The 21,944-nt window shown below is 45.4% G+C and overlaps 1 protein-coding gene across 1 annotated transcript in view; it reads right to left on the bottom strand.

Annotated features, from left to right (window-relative positions):
• amot (angiomotin) overlaps positions 1-15,244 on the bottom strand; it is a 38,450-nt gene extending 23,206 nt beyond the window's left edge. The window contains 12 exon segments of the mRNA XM_080780213.1: positions 1,097-1,147; positions 1,153-1,173; positions 1,176-1,304; positions 1,307-1,481; positions 2,500-2,600; positions 8,207-8,412; positions 8,415-8,523; positions 9,497-9,805; positions 9,808-9,848; positions 11,848-11,908; positions 13,451-13,494; positions 14,540-15,244. Coding sequence (XP_080636339.1) covers positions 1,097-1,147; positions 1,153-1,173; positions 1,176-1,304; positions 1,307-1,481; positions 2,500-2,600; positions 8,207-8,412; positions 8,415-8,523; positions 9,497-9,805; positions 9,808-9,848; positions 11,848-11,908; positions 13,451-13,462 — 1,215 coding nt within the window. The 5' untranslated portion in view covers positions 13,463-13,494; positions 14,540-15,244.
• Positions 15,245-21,944: the final 6,700 nt, after the last annotated feature.

Genomic DNA, 21,944 nt, shown 5'->3' with positions numbered 1-21,944 from the left:
CAGCACTTTAATTGCATTGTATGTAGTCAAAGCACGTCATAGTACATATGTATAGCATAGTAGTATAGATGTATAGCTTATATGTATAGTTTCATTATATAGATATTCCACTGTTACTTTCTTAGCTCAAGCATGTTTCTTGATAAATGCTTTTTTGTTCTTGCTTAAAGGAGAATTCCATACTAAAAGGCTTTCTTACCTTTCTTTGTAGTTGTTACGGCCCCACCAAAGAGGTCCAGGTGTTATTTTGTGCAAAAGCTCCTTATTGGCTATTTCCCCTACCATAAGCCCTAATGAATTGCATTGAATTGAATGGGGCTATGGGGTGCTAATTCGCTTATTTCCATCGCTCAAATTATAATTTCTTTGTATATATCCTCTCTTCATAATGTAAATAATATCTCAAGAGGCAAACTTTACTACTTCTTTCGATGGAAATAAGCGAACTAGCATAACACCCCATAGCCCCATTCAATTCCCATTCAATGCAATGCAATTCATTGAGGGCTTATGGTAGGGGAAAATAGCCAATAAGAGTTTTTGTACAAAAAAATACCTGGACCTCTTTGGTGGGGACGTAACAACTACAAAGAAAGATAAGAAAGCATTCTAGCATGAATTTTCCTTTAATGTAAGTCGCTCTGGATTAAGAGCGTCTGCTAAATGCCTAAATTGTAAATTGTAAAGGCTCATACATAGTCTGGATTACGGTGGTGGGCTGACCACCGAACTACAACATGACGTCACGAGCCGCGACGAAGAGCAAACCACCGCCACCGCTCCAGCCCTTCTCTCTGTTTTTACTCACCACCGCTCAACGTTATTTCAGCTCCGGTGGTCAGCTCACCACCGGAGCGGTGGTCAGCTCACCACCGGAGCGATGGTCAGCTCACCACCGGAGCGGTGGTCAGCTCACCACCGGAGCGGTGGTCAGCTCACCACCGGAGCGATGGTCAATGAAATTTTTTGATGGTCAATGACATTTTTTGATGGTCAATGACATTTTCCGTCTTAGTTTTAGTCGACGAAAACAACAACTGGTGTAGACAGTTGTATTCAACGTCTACTCGAAGCATTCGACACCATAGACCATCACAATCAGTGTGCACGGTTCCAAATACCTGAACGAGCCGTACTCGGGCGGGGGCTGTATCGGACCTGGGGCAGCTCTCGGTGGAGGCTGCCCTCATGGAGGCCTCCTGGTAGAAGTCGTGCTGCTGCTGTTTGGGTGGCGAGCCCATGCCCTTGTAGGGGTAGTCGGGCGGGGGTCCGCGGTGCTGCTGGGGAGGGGCTGCTGCTGCTGGGGCTTGTAGTAGTCCCCTCCCCCTCCCTGGGGGTGGGGGTGGTGGTGGTGGTGGAGGGCCATCGGCGGCGGAGGGGGTCCGGGCAGCTGGGGGCTCAGGGGGGCCGAGGTGACGGGGGCGTGGGCCTTGACCCCGCTGGTGGCCAGAGAGAGCTGCATCAGGCGCTCGCTCAGAGACCTGGGGGCGGGACCACGGGAACAACGTTTAGGGTTTTTTTCACTCATAGTCGTTTTTTTTTCTCTTCTCCACTAGTCCCTCCTGACATTTAGTTCTACTGGATCTCTTCTCCACTAGTCCCTCACCAACATTTAGTTCTACTGGATCTCTTCTCCACTAGTCCCTCCCTGACATTTAGTTCTACTGGATCTCTTCTCCACTAGTCCCTCACCAACATTTAGTTCTACTGGATCTCTTCTCCACTAGTCCCTCACCAACATTTTAGTCTAGTCTTTATATATGTTGACAAAATCGTAAATATATTTAGTCTCAGTTTAGTCACCGTGGCGTGGTTCCACACTGACCTGACGTGACCCTGCGACCTCCACACTGACCTGACGTGACCCTGCGACCTCCACACTGACCTGACGTGACCCTGACGACCTCCACACTGACCTGACGTGACCCTGCGACCTCCACACTGACCTGACGTGACCCCTGCGACCTCCACACTGACCTGACGTGACCCTGCGACCTCCACACTGACCTGACGTGACCCCTGCGACCTCCACACTGACCTGACGTGACCCTGCGACCTCCACACTGACCTGACGTGACCCCAACGACCTCCACACTGACCTGACGGGACCCTGCGACCTCCACACTGACCTGACGTGACCCCGACGACCTCCACACTGACCTGACGTGACCCCGACGACCTCCACACTGACCTGACGTGACCCCGACGACCTCCACACTGACCTGACGTGACCCTGACGACCTCCACACTGACCTGACGTGACCCTGACGACCTCCACACTGACCTGACGTGACCCCAACGACCTCCACACTGACCTGACGTGACCCCAACGACCTCCACACTGACCTGACGTGACCCCTGCGACCTCCACACTGACCTGACGTGACCCCAACGACCTCCACACTGACCTGACGTGACCCCGACGACCTCCACACTGACCTGACGTGACCCTGTGACCTCCACACTGACCTGACGTGACCCTGCGACCTCCACACTGACCTGACGTGACCCTGCTTCAGGTCCTTCAGCCCGTCGTCCTGGTGGACCTTCCCTCCGGCTCCGCCCATCCTCTGCACGCTGGGACGGCCCTCCGTACGCACCTGAGAACAATCACCATTATCACTATTATTCCCTCCGTACGCACCTGAGAACAATCACCGTTATTACTTATTGCGCAAGCAGAGAGCGCCAAGTAATAGTTTCGCCCGGCTCGTATATGCACCGACCGTCCCAGCCAACCCCGCCCGCCACGTTTGATGCTGGGACGGTGCGTACGCATCAAAAGTGGCGGGTTGGCTGGGACGTACGTGCGTACGGCGCAAAGTAACCACAGTATACCGCCAAACAACTTACAAATTACATATACATATACATAGTATATATGTATAGCTCTCAATGATGACGTAAGAAATATGTGGATTAAAGGACCCAATGCCAGAGTGTAATTGGTTTTCGAAAGGTGACGTAATGACGATATGTTGTAGTGTTGGGAGGCACTGATTGACATATACGTCACCATCCAAAGTCGTCACTTAATACGTATTCATTACAACATCATGTTTCTGAAGTGTATAAAAACAATTACCATCGTTTCATTCTGGCACCACTGCCGTATCAGGCACAAGTAGTCATTACTGAGGTTTGACAGTTTGTAGCGGTCGAAAGTACTTGCGCGCTCTGCTTGCGCACTAGTAGGCCATTTATGGCCTACTAGTGTGCAACAAGCAAGTATGCACTCGACAGAGTGCAGTTCTAGTTCCCTCTGGACAAACCTGACATTCACTTTTATTGATAACGGACGATCGGGCTTATCGAGTCTTGTTGTCATCGAGCATTTTCTATTATTTTGTGGAAAGACCAGAGACAATCATTTCTGAACAGAACCAGTATCTATAACCATATAGCTTATTATTAACGGGTACTCAATAAGCCCAAAGCTTATTGATAACGGGTACTCAACCAGTAAGACGCGCAAACGCGGGAAGCGAACGCAGCTGAGACCCTGCAGATCATGTCTGTCTGTCTGTCTGTGTGTCTGTCCCGCTGTTACTGTATATGTGGACCTGGCCCCTTTTGTGCCCATATATGGAGCTGAGTGGACCTGGCTCCTTTTGTGCCCATATATGGAGCTGAGTGATTGCTGATGCAACACACTCCATATTTGGATAGCGGGACAGAGAGACAGACAGACAGACAGACAGACACACACACAGACAGACATGATCTGCTAGGTCTCATAGTAAGTGCTCACTGCTTTCGCAATCACTGCGTTCGCAATAGGCCCAAAGCTTATTGATAACGGGTACTCGATAAGCCCAAAGCTTATTGATAACGGGTACTCGATAAGCCCAAAGCTTATTGATAACGGGTACTCGATAAGCCCAAAGCTTATTGATAACGGGTACTCGATAAGCCCAAAGCTTATTGATAACGGGTACTCGATAAGCCCAAAGCTTATTGATAACGGGTACTCGATAAGCCCAAAGCTTATTGATAACGGGTACTCGATAAGCCCAAAGCTTATTGATAACGGGTACTCGATAAGCCCAAAGCTTATTGATAACGGGTACTCGATAAGCCCAAAGCTTATTGATAACGGGTACTCGATAAGCCCAAAGCTTATTGATAACGGGTACTCGATAAGCCCAAAGCTTATTGATAACGGGTACTCGATAAGCCCAAAGCTTATTGATAACGGGTACTCGATAAGCCCAAAGCTTATTGATAACGGGTACTCGATAAGCCCAAAGCTTATTGATAACGGGTACTCGATAAGCCCAAAGCTTATTGATAACGGGTACTCGATAAGCCCAAAGCTTATTGATAACGGGTACTCGATAAGCCCAAAGCTTATTGATAACGGGTACTCGATAAGCCCAAAGCTTATTGATAACGGGTACTCGATAAGCCCAAAGCTTATTGATAACGGGTACTCGATAAGCCCAAAGCTTATTGATAACGGGTACTCGATAAGCCCAAAGCTTATTGATAACGGGTACTCGATAAGCCCAAAGCTTATTGATAACGGGTACTCGATAAGCCCAAAGCTTATTGATAACGGGTACTCGATAAGCCCAAAGCTTATTGATAACGGGTACTCGATAAGCCCAAAGCTTATTGATAACGGGTACTCGATAAGCCCAAAGCTTATTGATAACGGGTACTCGATAAGCCCAAAGCTTATTGATAACGGGTACTCGATAAGCCCAAAGCTTATTGATAACGGGTACTCGATAAGCCCAAAGCTTATTGATAACGGGTACTCGATAAGCCCAAAGCTTATTGATAACGGGTACTCGATAAGCCCAAAGCTTATTGATAACGGGTACTCGATAAGCCCAAAGCTTATTGATAACGGGTACTCGATAAGCCCAAAGCTTATTGATAACGGGTACTCGATAAGCCCAAAGCTTATTGATAACGGGTACTCGATAAGCCCAAAGCTTATTGATAACGGGTACTCGATAAGCCCAAAGCTTATTGATAACGGGTACTCGATAAGCCCAAAGCTTATTGATAACGGGTACTCGATAAGCCCAAAGCTTATTGATAACGGGTACTCGATAAGCCCAAAGCTTATTGATAACGGGTACTCGATAAGCCCAAAGCTTATTGATAACGGGTACTCGATAAGCCCAAAGCTTATTGATAACGGGTACTCGATAAGCCCAAAGCTTATTGATAACGGGTACTCGATAAGCCCAAAGCTTATTGATAACGGGTACTCGATAAGCCCAAAGCTTATTGATAACGGGTACTCGATAAGCCCAAAGCTTATTGATAACGGGTACTCGATAAGCCCAAAGCTTATTGATAACGGGTACTCGATAAGCCCAAAGCTTATTGATAACGGGTACTCGATAAGCCCAAAGCTTATTGATAACGGGTACTCGATAAGCCCAAAGCTTATTGATAACGGGTACTCGATAAGCCCAAAGCTTATTGATAACGGGTACTCGATAAGCCCAAAGCTTATTGATAACGGGTACTCGATAAGCCCAAAGCTTATTGATAACGGGTACTCGATAAGCCCAAAGCTTATTGATAACGGGTACTCGATAAGCCCAAAGCTTATTGATAACGGGTACTCGATAAGCCCAAAGCTTATTGATAACGGGTACTCGATAAGCCCAAAGCTTATTGATAACGGGTACTCGATAAGCCCAAAGCTTATTGATAACGGGTACTCGATAAGCCCAAAGCTTATTGATAACGGGTACTCGATAAGCCCAAAGCTTATTGATAACGGGTACTCGATAAGCCCAAAGCTTATTGATAACGGGTACTCGATAAGCCCAAAGCTTATTGATAACGGGTACTCGATAAGCCCAAAGCTTATTGATAACGGGTACTCGATAAGCCCAAAGCTTATTGATAACGGGTACTCGATAAGCCCAAAGCTTATTGATAACGGGTACTCGATAAGCCCAAAGCTTATTGATAACGGGTACTCGATAAGCCCAAAGCTTATTGATAACGGGTACTCGATAAGCCCAAAGCTTATTGATAACGGGTACTCGATAAGCCCAAAGCTTATTGATAACGGGTACTCGATAAGCCCAAAGCTTATTGATAACGGGTACTCGATAAGCCCAAAGCTTATTGATAACGGGTACTCGATAAGCCCAAAGCTTATTGATAACGGGTACTCGATAAGCCCAAAGCTTATTGATAACGGGTACTCGATAAGCCCAAAGCTTATTGATAACGGGTACTCGATAAGCCCAAAGCTTATTGATAACGGGTACTCGATAAGCCCAAAGCTTATTGATAACGGGTACTCGATAAGCCCAAAGCTTATTGATAACGGGTACTCGATAAGCCCAAAGCTTATTGATAACGGGTACTCGATAAGCCCAAAGCTTATTGATAACGGGTACTCGATAAGCCCAAAGCTTATTGATAACGGGTACTCGATAAGCCCAAAGCTTATTGATAACGGGTACTCGATAAGCCCAAAGCTTATTGATAACGGGTACTCGATAAGCCCAAAGCTTATTGATAACGGGTACTCGATAAGCCCAAAGCTTATTGATAACGGGTACTCGATAAGCCCAAAGCTTATTGATAACGGGTACTCGATAAGCCCAAAGCTTATTGATAACGGGTACTCGATAAGCCCAAAGCTTATTGATAACGGGTACTCGATAAGCCCAAAGCTTATTGATAACGGGTACTCGATAAGCCCAAAGCTTATTGATAACGGGTACTCGATAAGCCCAAAGCTTATTGATAACGGGTACTCGATAAGCCCAAAGCTTATTGATAACGGGTACTCGATAAGCCCAAAGCTTATTGATAACGGGTACTCGATAAGCCCAAAGCTTATTGATAACGGGTACTCGATAAGCCCAAAGCTTATTGATAACGGGTACTCGATAAGCCCAAAGCTTATTGATAACGGGTACTCGATAAGCCCAAAGCTTATTGATAACGGGTACTCGATAAGCCCAAAGCTTATTGATAACGGGTACTCGATAAGCCCAAAGCTTATTGATAACGGGTACTCGATAAGCCCAAAGCTTATTGATAACGGGTACTCGATAAGCCCAAAGCTTATTGATAACGGGTACTCGATAAGCCCAAAGCTTATTGATAACGGGTACTCGATAAGCCCAAAGCTTATTGATAACGGGTACTCGATAAGCCCAAAGCTTATTGATAACGGGTACTCGATAAGCCCAAAGCTTATTGATAACGGGTACTCGATAAGCCCAAAGCTTATTGATAACGGGTACTCGATAAGCCCAAAGCTTATTGATAACGGGTACTCGATAAGCCCAAAGCTTATTGATAACGGGTACTCGATAAGCCCAAAGCTTATTGATAACGGGTACTCGATAAGCCCATCAGATTTTGTCGGGTATCGGTTACCGAGCTACATCCCTAGACAACAATCAACGTTATCACTGCTGTTATTCCCGCGCGTAAAATAAATATCATTTAGTCAACGGTGGTCACAGGAAAACTGGCAGAAAAAGATAGACTCTTAACAACTTATTCCCAGCCAATGACGTCCATTTATTCCAATGGATAATCCTGCCAGGGACCTTGGTTGTTTCAATGTTTGTGTACAAATCATTGGTCTGTGATCACAATAGCTCATCATTTATAAACAAATCATTGGTCAATGTTTGTAAAACAAACCATCAGTATATATACACACTGTAGCTCAATGTTTGTAAATAAATCAGTATATATACACACTGTAGCTCAATGTTTGTAAATAAATCAGTATATATATACACACTGTAGCTCAATGTTTGTAAATAAACCATCATAATACACACTGTAGCTCAATGTTTGTAAATAAACCATCATAATACACACTGTAGCTCAATGTTTGTAAATAAACCATCATAATACACACTGTAGCTCAATGTTTGTAAATAAACCATCATAATACACACTGTAGCTCAATGTTTGTAAATAAACCATCATAATACACACCGTAGCTCAATGTTTGTAAATAAACCATCATAATACACACTGTAGCTCAATGTTTGTAAATAAACCATCATAATACACACCGTAGCTCAATGTTTGTAAATAAACCATCATAATACACACTGTAGCTCAGTGTTTGTAAATAAACCATCATAATACACACCGTAGCTCAATGTTTGTAAACTAATAAATCGGCCAACGTTTGCGAACAAATCACTTTAATCAATCTTTATGAACCAATCGCGCGTCTTTTCCGTACCTTAGCTCCGCCCGCTCCCGTCACGGCGCTGACGTAGAACGCCGCCGCCACATTGGCTGCGTTGGAGGAGGAGGAGGAGGAGGAGGGGCTCTGGGGAGGCGGGCCCCCCGTCTGCTGGGGGGCGGGGGGGTGACCCCCCCGGAAGTACTGAGACTGGACCTTGGCCTCCTCGTACGTGGGGAGGTCCTCTGGCCCCGGGCCCCCCCCCGGGGGCCCCCCCCCTGGCTCCCCCCGCCCCCCCGAGACGACACGGAGCAAGACGAGCTCATCTTCTCCTGCAGGCCTCCGTCCGCCTGGAGCTCCTGGCCCTGAGGCTCCTGGATTCAGGAGACAGAGAGAGAGAGAGAGAGAGAGAGGTTAGACTGCAGCTACTGGCCCTGAGGCTCCTGGATTCAGGAGACAGAGAGAGAGAGAGAGAGAGAGAGAGAGGTTAGACTGCAGCTACTGGCCCTGAGGCTCCTGGATTCAGGAGACAGAGAGAGAGAGAGAGAGAGAGAGGTTAGACTGCAGCTACTGGCCCTGAGGCTCCTGGATTCAGGAGACAGAGAGAGAGAGAGAGAGAGAGAGAGAGAGAGAGAGGTTAGACTGCAGCTACTGGCCCTGAGGCTCCTGGATTCAGGAGACAGAGAGAGAGAGAGAGAGAGAGAGAGAGAGAGAGAGAGAGAGAGAGAGAGGTTAGACTGCAGCTACTGGCCCTGAGGCTCCTGGATTCAGGAGACAGAGAGAGAGAGAGAGAGGTTAGACTGCAGCTACTGGCCCTGAGGCTGCTGGATTCAGGAGACAGAGACAGAGAGAGACAGAGAGAGAGAGTAGTTTTTGTTTCATAAAAAATCAACCGTATTAATTAATTAATTATTATTATTAATAGTCGTATTTACTTCCTGTCAAGAGATGCTTTTATTCTCTTTCTTCTATTATTTGAATCATTAATAAGGTGGGCATAATAATAAGCTTCGGCTTCAGCTTCAAACCTTTTCAGTCAAACTGTAATTCTGTAAAAACCCTCATTCTGAAATGTACTGTAAATGACTGAGATAAATAAACTAACTATGCATGTACTATATTATGTATTATATGTTAACTCGTCTTTTACATTTTCCAGCCATTCAGTTAATAATTTGGCGACCCCCCCCCCCCCCCCAAATAATTTGGGGACCCCCCCCCCCCAGAGGGGTCGCGACCCACGGGTTGAGAACCCCCCTGACCATGAATATCGTCAAGTTAGAGCTTATTTAGAGCTCATTGGCTGAATTAGTGTCACACATCAATTATGATGTCATAATTGCTTACCTGCCGGGCGATGTGCGGGCTCATGTTGGAGTGGGAGGAGTCATCTCTCTCTCCGGCTCCGCCCCCTCCTCCTTGCTGTTGTTGCAGCAAGTAGTTCCTGTTGATGCTGGAGTGGGCGGAGTCTGCGTTCAGGTAGTTCCTGTTCATGCTGGAGTGGGCGGAGTCCAGATAGTTCCGGTTCATCTGCTCCTGTAGGAGGCGCTGCAGCACCGTGCTGCCCCCCCCTCCTCCTGCTGCGCTGCTATTGGACGACTCCTCGGACGACCTCATCTCTGCTGCCCCGCCCCCCTGCTGCTGGTGTGGTGACCTCTGACCTCATGGAACGACAAACTGCGAGCCCGGTCTATACTCGCTGAGAGAGAGAGAGAGAGGAGAGAGAGAGAGAGAGAGAGAGAGAGAGGAGACAGAGGAGGAGAGAAGAGGAGAGGAGGAGGAGAGAGAGAGAGAGAGACAGAGAGGAGAGAGAGAGAGATGAGAGAGAGGGAGAGAGAGGAGAGAGAGAGAGAGAGAAGAGAGAGAGAGAGAGAGAGAGGGGAGAGAGAGAGAGAGGGAGAGAGAGAAGAAGAGAGAGAGAGAGAGGGAGAGAGGAGACAGAGAAGAGAGAGAGAGAGGAGAGAGAGAGAGAGAGAGAGAGAGAGAGGAGAGAGAGAGAGAGAGAGAGAGAGAGAGGACAGAGAGAGAGAGAGAGAGAGGGAGAGAGAGAGAGAGAGACAGAGAGAGAGAGAGAGAGAGGGAGGAGAGAGGGAGAGAGAGAGAGAGAGAGAGAGAGAGAGAGAGAGACAGAGAGAGAGAGAGAGAGGGAGAGAGAGAGAGAGAGAGACAGAGAGAGAGAGAGAGAGGGGGAGAGAGAGAGAGGGAGAGAGAGAGTATAAATTACAAGGACATCAAACACATTGTCATGAACCTCCACCACCACAATGCATGCTGGGATGTCTGACACCAAACCTCACAACCCTCCACACAGCCCAAAACATTGACCAATCACACATCAATCCAAGTGACGCACACACGCACACACACACATAGGGGGTGTAGGTTGGCCGGTCGGAAAAGGCCGGATTGGAAAACCGTGAGGTTCCCGGTTCGATCCCTGTGGGCTCCTCCCCCAGAGTCAGTGTCGAAGTGTCCTTGAGCAAAGACGCTGAACGCCAAAATGCTCCCGATGTGCAGGTTGGTGCCTTGCATGGTTTCCTCCACCATCGGCGTGTGAGTGTGTGAATGTATGAATATAATGCACAGTCTATGTAAAGCGCTTTGCATAAAGGCACTACATAAATGCACCATTTACCACGCATGCACACCATGCAAAACGCGCACACACACACACACACACACACACACACACACACACACACACACACACACCACACACACACACACACACACACACACACACACACACACAGTTAAAAGTGTTCAGTTCATCAAAGCTGAAACCAACCCAATGGACAACAGACATCTGGAACATTTAAAAGCTTAAAACTAAACATTTTGTTTTAAAGCTCTGATATTGTGACCGTAAATCATTGCTATGCCCATGGTGGTGCATATGCAGAATATAGCATAAGCCATATTCAGGTTCATATATGTGGATGAATAGGAAATATATGTCCCATTATAGCTTGAATATGATGGTGTTTAAATGTATTATTATGAAAATAAGTAGTTTTTTGTTTTACACAATAGGTAGTTAAACAACTAGTAAACTAGTAAACCAGGCAACTAGTAACAATGACTAGCAGTGAAAGCCCGCTAACACCATATGGAGCTGTTTAAAGGGATTGTGACATTAAAACAAAGGTTTTGGAATTGTTCTTATTTTTTTTAGGTTTTCTAATCTCAATTGAACCCAAAAAACATGAACTTTTAACATTCAGTAGATTTTCTGTGATCTGGGATTTTCTGGCTCAAACAGGTGCTCTGATTTTCCTGCTGTTTGTGATGTAAGATCCTGCAAATCCCATATATGTCAATGGGATTTGCCAGCAGATGTCACTGTTTTCACTGTTTTGCCTGTTTTCATTGTAGCTCAAAAGGCTTCCAAACCCCAAAGAAAACTTCAGACCACAGAAAATCCACAGAATGTTCAAAGTTCAGGTTTTTTGTGCGTAATTGAGTTATGAAACCTAAAACAAAAAACAAAAAGAAAAAAAATGAAAATTGAATGTCATAAAAACCTTTAACATCACAGCATGTGGTCTGTTTGCATGTCTATGATTACAACGGGTGTGGTTTCATTTTCATGAGCTTGGAGCGTGAAAAAGCATGACAGACAGAACAGACAGACAGACCAGACAGACAGGACAGACAGACAGACAGACAGACAGAACAGACAGACAGACAGACATTACATCTAGCGGTCTCTGTCATCCGTCTCATTCTCAAGGAAGACGAAGTTTTTTTCCGAAACATCTGTCAGTGAATTAAAAGAAGAACAACATGAAACAAATGAAACAGCGTTATTAGGTTAGGCTGTTTGAAGACATGATGACAGAAAAGATACATTTATACTCTCATCATACGATACGATGACATCACCGGATGAAAACCTTCGGCGATGTCATGGTTGTACAGAGCATAGATATATATATATATAAGAAAGCTGGATGGCTCACCCGCGCTCTGACCAATGTTGCTACGTAGCGGCCATCTTACCTCGGGGGGGGGGGGGGGGGCAGCATAGCATTGTGTCTATGGGGCGTGTACTTTTTAAATAACCACTCATAACATTATGTCTATGGGGCGTGTACTTTTTAAATAACCACTCATAACATTGTGTCTATGGGGTGTGTACTTTATAAATAACCACTCATAACATTGTGTCTATGGGGCCTGTACTTTATAAATAACCACTCATAACATTGTGTCTATGGGGGCATGTACTTTTAAGATAACCACTCATAACAGTGTGTCTATGGGGCATGTACTTTTTAAATAACCACTCATAACATTGTGTCTATGGGCGTGTACTTTATAAATAACCACTCATAACATTGTGTCTATGGGGGCATGTACTTTATAAATAACACTCATAACATTGTGTCTATGGGCGTTACTTTATAAATAACCACTCATAACATTGTGTCTATGGGGCGTGTACTTTATAAATAACCACTCATAACATTGTGTCTATGGGGCATGTACTTTTTAAATAACCATAACTTGCTCAATTGTCAAACGATTTTCAAACGGTTTTGGTTTGTTATACACGTCAGAGACGTCCGCATGCTTATATGCTTTTATACGACATTCATATAAAAAACGTTAAGCAGATATCGTTTGTAACAAACCAACCAGTTTGTAAATCCGTCAAGATTTGAGCGAGTTGTGACTGTTTTAGTTTGAGCTGCCGTTGAACATACTGTTACTGTAGCTCTGAAGCAAGATGGCTTGCCGGCTGAACTACGTCAGAAACTCCGCCTTTGAGCCATTTAGCGTTTATATATATCTATGTGTACAGAGTATAAACCAGACATTAGTAATGGATCACTGACATGTTGAACCAGACATTAGTAATGGATCACTGACATGTTGAACCAGACATTAGTAATGGATCACTGACATGTTGAATCAGACATTAGTAATGGATCACTGACATGTTGAATCAGACATTAGTAATGGATCACTGACATGTTGAATCAGACATTAGTAATGGATCACTGACATGTTGAATCAGACATTAGTAATGGATCAATGGCATGTTGAATCAGACATTAGTAATGGATCACTGACATGTTGAATCAGACATTAGTAATGGATCACTGACATGTTGAATCAGACATTAGTAATGGATGAATAACACATAAACATCAGAATGGAACACATGATGCATTTATTAATGTGCCGTTGTTTTTGTACCACTTTAAACTGGTCTTATATTTAGAATGTAATGTCTAAAGCACTTCAAACATGGTTTTCTATTCATAGTTATTAATATTCCTTTAACAGACATACTTCTACTGGCATGGCCTGACGTCCGTCTCCCTCTGGACACACAGCTGGCAGAGAGACAGACAGACAGAGTGTAATACAGCAATAAGCCACCAGAGGTCTCAGCTTACCGGGTGTTTTGTCATGGCTGAGAGGCGTAGTGCGGATTGTCTCCAACCCTTTCATCCATTGTAAAATACCCGGTAAGCTAAGACCTCGAGTGTCTTATTGCTTTTCTAAAACAGTTACAAACATATAGCAATATATTAACGTCACAAAACTATTCCCAATTCACAAGAGTATAGCTACACTTTGCGCCGCTTTGATCTTCTTTTAGCTTCCCGTCGCTATAGAGCGCCGCAGTCCCGCCCCCTTTCAGAAAAGCGAGTGGCCCCAGGAAGTGAAGCCCATGCATTTCTCCCATCGGCACTTCTAATATAATTTATTTATAGACGGTTACGCCGCGGACAAAGCCAATTCGGATCGTGACGAAATCATGACAATGAACACAATATTTTGGGACGATCAAATCATTAGAAAGAAGAAAAGAAAGTCAGGAGACAACACTATTTGTTTTGTTTTTCGTCTTATAAATTATTTGATCGGCCCAAAATATTGTGTTCATTGTCATGATTCGTCACGATCCGAATTAGCTTTGTCCGCGGCGTAACCGTGTTTAAATAAATTATATTAGAAGTGCCGATGGGAGAATGCATGGGGCTTCCACTTCCTGGGCCACTCGCTTTTCTGAAAGGGGGCGGGACTGCGGCGCTCTATAGGCAAAGATCGCTTCCATGGTGTGACGTCATGGAAATCCCAAAACACCGTCCACATACATGCACGCGCGATCTTTAGCTGCATATTTCTCAGAGATTGAGGTCGAGGGATGACGTTTGGAGCTCAATAAAAAAAAAAGTGCGACCTCCCGGTTAGAATATTTTGGCGTTTCTAAACACCATATCTTCCAATTTTGGCAAAACTTCTGTGTCAGAAGAAAGCTTTAAATGCACATCTAAGATGTGATTCCCTGTAAAAAATGGTGGGAGGTTATGGGACTTGTAGTTTTCTCTTAACATGGTGGGAGGTTATGGGACTTGTTAGAGTCATGCCTACCTGTATGGAGATGACCTTCGACCTCTGCACTGGACAGAGGGGTCAGTGAGACATCATGTCTCTCAGCATCCGCTGCTGACGTGGGTTGCTGCTGGCGGCTGCTGGGTGGTGTTAGGTGTAGTTCTATGGGGTGGTCGCTAGGTGGTGTTAGGTGTAGTTCTAGGTGGTGGTTGCTAGGTGATGCTGGTTGTAGTTCTAGGTGGTGGTTGCTAGGTGATGCTGGGTGGAGTTCTAGGTGTGGGTCACTAGGTGATGATGGGTGTAGTTCTATGGGGTGGTTGCTAGGTGGTGTTAGGTGTAGTTCTATGGGGTGGTCGCTAGGTGGTGTTAGGTGCAGTTCTATGGGGTGGTCGCTAGGTGGTGTTAGGTGTAGTTCTATGGGGTGGTTGCTAGGTGATGACGGTTGTAGTTCTATGTGGTGGTTGCTAGGTTGTGCTGGTTGTAGTTCTAGGTGGTGGTTGCTAGGTTGTGCTGGTTGTAGTTCTAGGTGGTGGTTGCTAGGTTGTGCTGGTTGTAGTTCTAGGTGGTGGTTGCTAGGTGGTGTTAGGTGTAGTTCTATGGGGTGGTTGCTAGCTGATGACGGTTGTAGTTCTAGGTGGGGGTTGCTAGGTGGGTGTAGTTCTAGGTGGGGGTTGAGGTTCAGTAGATCCTCAAGACGATCCAACACGTACAGGCGCTGGTCCACATCAGACACTCCTAACCACTCTGAAACACACACAGAATACACTCTGAAACACACTGAATACACTCTGAAACACACACAGAATACACTCTGAATACACTCTGAAACACACTGAATACACTCTGAAACACACACAGAATACACTCTGAAACACACTGAATACACTCTGAAACACACACAGAATACACTCTGAAACACACACAGAATACACTCTGAAACACACTGAATACACTCTGAAACACACACAGAATACACTCTGAAACACACTGAATACACTCTGAAACACACACAGAATACACTCTGAATACACTCTGAAACACACACAGAATACACTCTGAAACACACACAGAATACACTCTGAAGTTTAGTTTATTCACACAATAAAAACAGTACGAAAAAAAGGTAACATCAATAAAAGAGAAGTGTGTGTGCAGGTGAGAAAAGAAACCCAGGGAGGGCTTTATGTGGTTCTCACCAAAGATAATATACAAATAGTAAAACAAAGTAATCAAACATAGGTATGGAAAATAACAAAAACAACAAGAAATACATTATTTACACTTGTGAAGTGTTTGTGTTTGTGTGTGTGTGTGTGTGTGTGTGTGCGAAATTCTGTGCAATATCTTCCACTATCGGTAGCCGCCAAATATGGCGAAGACGCTGTTACCTGTACCCCTGAAGGGTGTGTGGGTATTTGTTCGGGATTTGCTGACTGCATTCTGTACGGCACCTTGTAAATATTTGTGTCCTTGTATTTGTATCTCTTATGTGGACATAAATAAATGATTAAAATGTGTGTGTGTGTGTGTGTCTGAGTCCGAGTATGTCTGAGTATGCACAATAAGGCTACATTACGTTAGAATTTGCTGCAAGGCACCGTACGAGGTGGCAGGAGAAAAGGGAGACAGACGAAAAGACGGAGATGAGAGCTGCCGAGGACGGATGGAGAGAGCTGGTCAACAGATGGTCGTTGAACGACCCTCCGGGGTTACGGGATGGGTGAAGGTGAGGTGAAACACTTTGCCCATGTGTCAGGGATGTCGTCACGCCTACCTAGTTGTGACGTCATTCCATCCTTTTATAAGGCATCTTGCCAGAACCAATCTCCGTCCGATTATTAATTGTCAACCTTGTCTGTATGAGATTCTAAATCTAAACCAATTTAAGCATTCTTAATTTGCTCCCAAAACCGAAGAACATCGCCAAGACCACTGCGGATAATGTTATTATTATTATTCGATCTGGTCAGCACTTTCTGCTCTTGTGACCAAGACCTTCTCCATCCTTACACCATGTGTACACCCTTTGAGTTAAATTAACATTGCTTTTACAATATAAATTGAGGGTCCCAGAGATAGAAATGCCATTAAATGGGGGGTCTGTAGAACTAATGCATGTAAAACTGGGGGTCCTTGAAATTAAACGTGCTGAGAATCACTGCTAGAGCCGTAACATATTCTCTTATGGGGGGGGTCCCTGGCATGTCTCTTCAAATGGGGGGTCCGCGGGGCTAATTAGTGTCAATTTGGGGGTCCTTGACATGAAAATGTTTGGGAACAACGCAAAGCTTCTTGGCTGGAACCCGGAAAGTCGTCTATTATGGAAATGCCGGTATAGCAATGTTGATTTTGTCGAACTACCTTTTTTTTTCACTGAGGAAAACTGAATGGAAACTAAATGAAAACTAAGCTATGACGACTAAAACTATAAGACTGAATATATTGACAATTTCTTCAACAAATAAAAACTAGACTAAATGGTTAGAAAAAGGGACTATAGTGGACGAGAGATCCAGCATAAGCAAACGACACAAATCATTTTACACTTGGTTTGCATGCTGAAAATAGCAGATCTACAAGCTCACAACGCGTCGCAGTAGATCTGCAATTTTCAGCAAGTGTAAAATAAGTCATTACGACGGCATCGACTAAAATCTTATGACATTTAGTCGACTAAAACTAGACTAACACTAAAACATTCCAGGTGACTAAAATGTGACTGAAACTAAAAGGTTTGAGAACCACAGGTACTAAACAGGTACCGGCGATGACCTACAAGGCTCAGAAGCATTGTTGATTTTGTCGACTAAAATTAAGACGAAAAATGTTCGTCGACTACCTTTTTTTTCACTGACGAAAACTAAGAAAAACTAAGCTATGGTGACTGAAACTAAAACTAAATATACTGACAATCCCGTCAACAAAAAAAAAACCGGAACTAAAATGTTATAGGAAGGGACTACAGTGGACAAGAGATCCAGAATAAGTCATCGTACACTTGACTTGGTTGCATGCTGGAAAATAGCAGATCTACAAGCAAACCACAACTTGTTGTAGATCAGCTATTTTCCAGTGAGTGTAAAAGCAGCGATAGTTCGGCTCGGGGTCTCAAACTCTCGGGACGATTACTTTTCTCTCACAAAACAAGAAACGGATTTCAAACCTTCTCTCGTTTTCCTCCTGGGAACGTTTTCCTCCTGGGAACGTTTCTCACAACAAGTTCCTCCTCGCCGCGTGGAACACTGATAACGGTGTGTGTGTGTGTGTGTGTGTGTGTGTGTGTGTGTGTGTGTGTGTGTGTGTGTGTGCGTGTGTGTATGTGCGCTAAGTTAAACTTTCCCCGAGCCACTCTGTGTGTGTGTGTGTGTGTGTGTGTGTGTGTGTGGTTTCTTTCTACACCTGCTTGGTGCTTTTGGGTGGGGCGTCCCTCCCCCCCACCCCCACCCCCACCCCCACCCAGAAACAGGTGTAACTCCAGCCAGTGTGTGTGTGTGTGTGTGTGTGTGTGTGAGAGCAGGTCTCTGCTTGTCTGATTGCAACATCTGCTTTCAGCTGCAGATTGAACGCCCCCCCCCCCCCCCCCCCCCCCCCCGTCTCTCTCTCTCCCTCTCTCACACACACACACACACACACACACACACACACACACACACACGCTGAATGGGTGAGAGAAAGAAAGCCTCCTGACCAATCACCTGACTGCTAGGTTGATGACATCATCAGCATGAGACCATGCACACACACACACACCCTAAGGCTACAACGGTCTTTCTCTCTCTCTGGTGCACACACACACACACACACACACAGTGGCTCAGGGAAAGTTTAACTTAGCGCACATACACAGACACAGACACAGACGCACAAGCGCGCACACACACACACAGACACAGACACAGACGCACAAGGAATGCAGTCAAGCTTAAATCAGATCAGTGATGTTGTCTGTCTGTCTGTCTGTCTGTGTGTGTCTCTCTCTCCTGTCATTACTGTCCAAACTCCCAGTGCGTGTGTGCGTGTGCGTGTGCGTGTGTGTGTGCGTGTGTGTGCATGTACGTGCGTGTGTGTGTGTGTGTGTGTGTGTGTGTGTGTGTGTGTGCGTGTGTGTGTGTGTGTGCGTGGGGGGGGTGACCTAGATATGGTAGCTGTGAGAGGCAGAAAACTACATTTTTCATGAATCATTGCGTTTATTGTTTTTACTGAACCAATGAAAAGTAGTACTATGAAGAGAGCTTGTTGTGAGTTCAAAATATATCATTTTGAGCGATGGAAATAATTGAATTAGCACAACACCCCATAGCCCCATTCAATTCCCATTCAATGCAATGCAATTCATTGAGGGCTTATGGGTAGGGGAAATAGCCAATAAGGTGCTTTTGCACAAAATAACACCTGGACCTCTTTGGTGGGGACGTTAACAACTACAAAGAAAGGTAAGAAAGCCTTTTAGTATGGAATTCTCCTTTAAGCCCGTTTTAAAAGACTCCGTGGTCTGCGGTACTGTGGGCTCCATATAAGGACGGCTGGTCCACAGGCGTGCTGCTGCCCAGCAGAAGGAAGGCCTGGTCGGTCCCCCATGGTGTACATGGTTGGTATTTGGAACCTAGGAATATATTTTCAGATCTGAGGGTGTGGGTGGTTTTTTGGAGGGTAGGGTAGGGTAGGGTAGGTAGGGAGGGGCAGTTGTGACGGGTGCCCCAGACAAACAAGTCAAAGGCACCGCTCACTTCACACAAGTGTCATTTGTTTTTGCCGTTCTATGAATTTGTCAGATTTTTGAGGGGCCCTTCCTATATACACAGGGTTAATGTTTGTCTTTCGTTCAAAGTTTGTTTAGTAAACGCATTGTCGTTTACGTCATATTGTCTCTTTACTGTTAATGGCGTTTAATGTTTGTGTTGGCACCGTTTGTTTTACATCACCTCATCAACATGACTGAGTTAGACTTTAATATATTAGCGCCCCTCACTTCACACGGGTGTGATTTTTATTATTTTTATCGTAGGCACGCTTGTATCATGTCGGCGTCGTCGGGTTGTTATTGTTGGTCGTCATGGCTGCCAGTTCCCACCTGATGTTGTGTGTGAGCTCCGACTGCTCCAGACCGTTCTGAATAACTGCCAGCTTGCATAATGTCTTGAGGCTCGGACTGAAGTCTAAGACGTACAGGTCACCAGGTGTTCCTAGTCCTCCAAAGAGGAACATACGATCTCCCACCATGCATGCAGCAGCATATCTCATACATCGGACCCGGTCCTTTCCCTTGGGCTCAACCTTCTTCCAGGAGAAGGTCTCTGGACTGAGTTTCCACACATCATTGTTGTTCTGGCCACCAACTATGTACAGCTCTCCATTGTAGGTAAATGCTGAATGATAGAACCATCCTTCTGGATGAGGCTGTGGAGATGGTGGTGTGCTCAGCCAGAGGTTGGTCTCTGTGTCAAACACTCTGAGGGGGTACTGGTAAACATAGTCCCCAAATACAAACATCTTTGTCCCGATGATGGCAGAGTGAAAGTATGTAGCAGTATGTTGAGTTCCTCTGGTGTTAATTAAAGACCAGACCATTGTGCTGGTGTCCAACTTGTACAGTCAGTAGTCCATCCAGTCAGCATGGTGGATCCTCCATGTATAAACATGGCTTTCTCCAACACACAGGCTGAGTGGTTCTCCCTCTCCTCTGGAACAGTGCCAGAAACCCTGGGTTTGAACCATCTGTAGGCGTCAACACCAAATGCATAAAGCACATTGCAGTAAGGAAAGCCTCCCCAGATGTAGACTATATCTTCAACCAACACAGCTGTGTGGCCAGAGCGCCTGGATGGAACCTCTAGGTGGCGTCCTCCTCCTCTTCCTGGGGTCAGCTTCCTCCAGCATAAAGACACTGTGTTGAAGACGTGAACATCAATGTGATCACTGTCTCCTCCAAAGCAGTACAGTTTGTCCTGCAGCACCACAGCTGGATGGAGACATATCTCTGCTCCTCCTTTCAGACGGACGGTCCAGCCGATCATTCTAACGTCAGGTTGTTTTTGCTTCTCTGTCCCAGAATGCAGTTCTGTCTCTCCGTCTCTGTCCCAGAATGCAGTTCTGTCAACCACACGCTATGCTATCTCTTATATCTCTACAGTGGTACAAACGTCATGTGACGCCTCTGGCCAATCCGTGAAGCCGGTGTGTTGCGTCAGCCAGACATACAGTAGTCTATCTGTGTCCGTCACTCAGGGAAAAGGCTCCAGTTTTCAGTGTGACTCTGTGTGTGTCTATCAAAAGATAGAGACCGAACTAGAGCGTTGATATATTATTGATTTCGGTTAATTACCAGTAAGACGCGCAAACGCGGGAAGTGAACGCAGCTCGTACATATTTGGGTTCTTTTAAGATTTATTTTTAAGTTATTATTTTTTTAAGTCACCATGACTCAGCCATAACCATATAAGGAGTCCCCAAAGCAGCTATACGTCCAAATATGGAGTGTGTTGCATCAATCACAAACAAATCACTCAGCTCCATATATGGGCACAAAGGGGGGGACACACGCACACACGCACAGACAGACATGATCTGCTAGGTCTCATAGTAAGTGCTCACTGCATTCGCAACTAGTATTACAATGTTATTGTCTTCTCTTTTTTTATGTCCAATGTATTTGTATTTAATTCAGGATTCCAATTTAAAAAATGGCAAAAAAAAACATTCTGGATTTTAATTCAAATATAGCAAAAATAGCTGATCTACAAGATCGGCTATTTTTGCTACGACATTAATATGCAATGTGGCCCCACTGGAGTGAGTGTGGAAATATTGTGGCCCTCTCTATCGTCAAAGTTGCCCACCTCTAGCCCCAGGAGGAAATCACTAATGTTGCTCTGGAGGAGAGGGAAGTCTGGAGCTCTCTTTTGGAGCTGTTGCCCCCGCAACCCTACTACGGATAAGCGGTTGAAGATGGATGGATGGATGGATGGATGGATGGAGCCACTCCAATGACCCTGTCCCTATGTCTGTCTGTCTGTCTGTCTGTCTGTCTGTCTGTTTAGGCCACTCCAATGACCCTGTCCCTATGTCTGTCTGTCTGTCTGTCTGTCTGTCTGTCTGTCTGTCTGTCTAGGCCACTCCAATGACCCTGTCCCTATGTCTGTCTGTCTGTCTGTCTGTCTGTCTGTCTGTCTGTCTGTCTGTTTAGGCCACTCCAATGACCCTGTCCCTATGTCTGTCTGTCTGTCTGTCTGTCTGTCTGTCTGTTTAGGCCACTCCAATGACCCTGTCCCTATGTCTGTCTGTCTGTCTGTCTGTCTGTCTGTCTGTCTGTCTGTCTGTCTGTCTGTTTAGGCCACTCCAATGACCCTGTCCCTATGTCTGTCTGTCTGTCTGTCTGTCTGTCTGTCTGTCTGTCTGTTTAGGCCACTCCAATGACCCTGTCCCTATGTCTGTCTGTCTGTCTGTC

The sequence above is a fragment of the Protomyctophum bolini genome (genome assembly GCF_963924005.1).
Source record: "Protomyctophum bolini genome assembly, chromosome: 13".
Classification (NCBI taxonomy): Eukaryota; Metazoa; Chordata; class Actinopteri; order Myctophiformes; family Myctophidae; genus Protomyctophum; species Protomyctophum bolini.
Note: the sequence above shows the minus strand (reverse complement) of the source record. Positions and strands in the feature narration are given on the sequence as shown.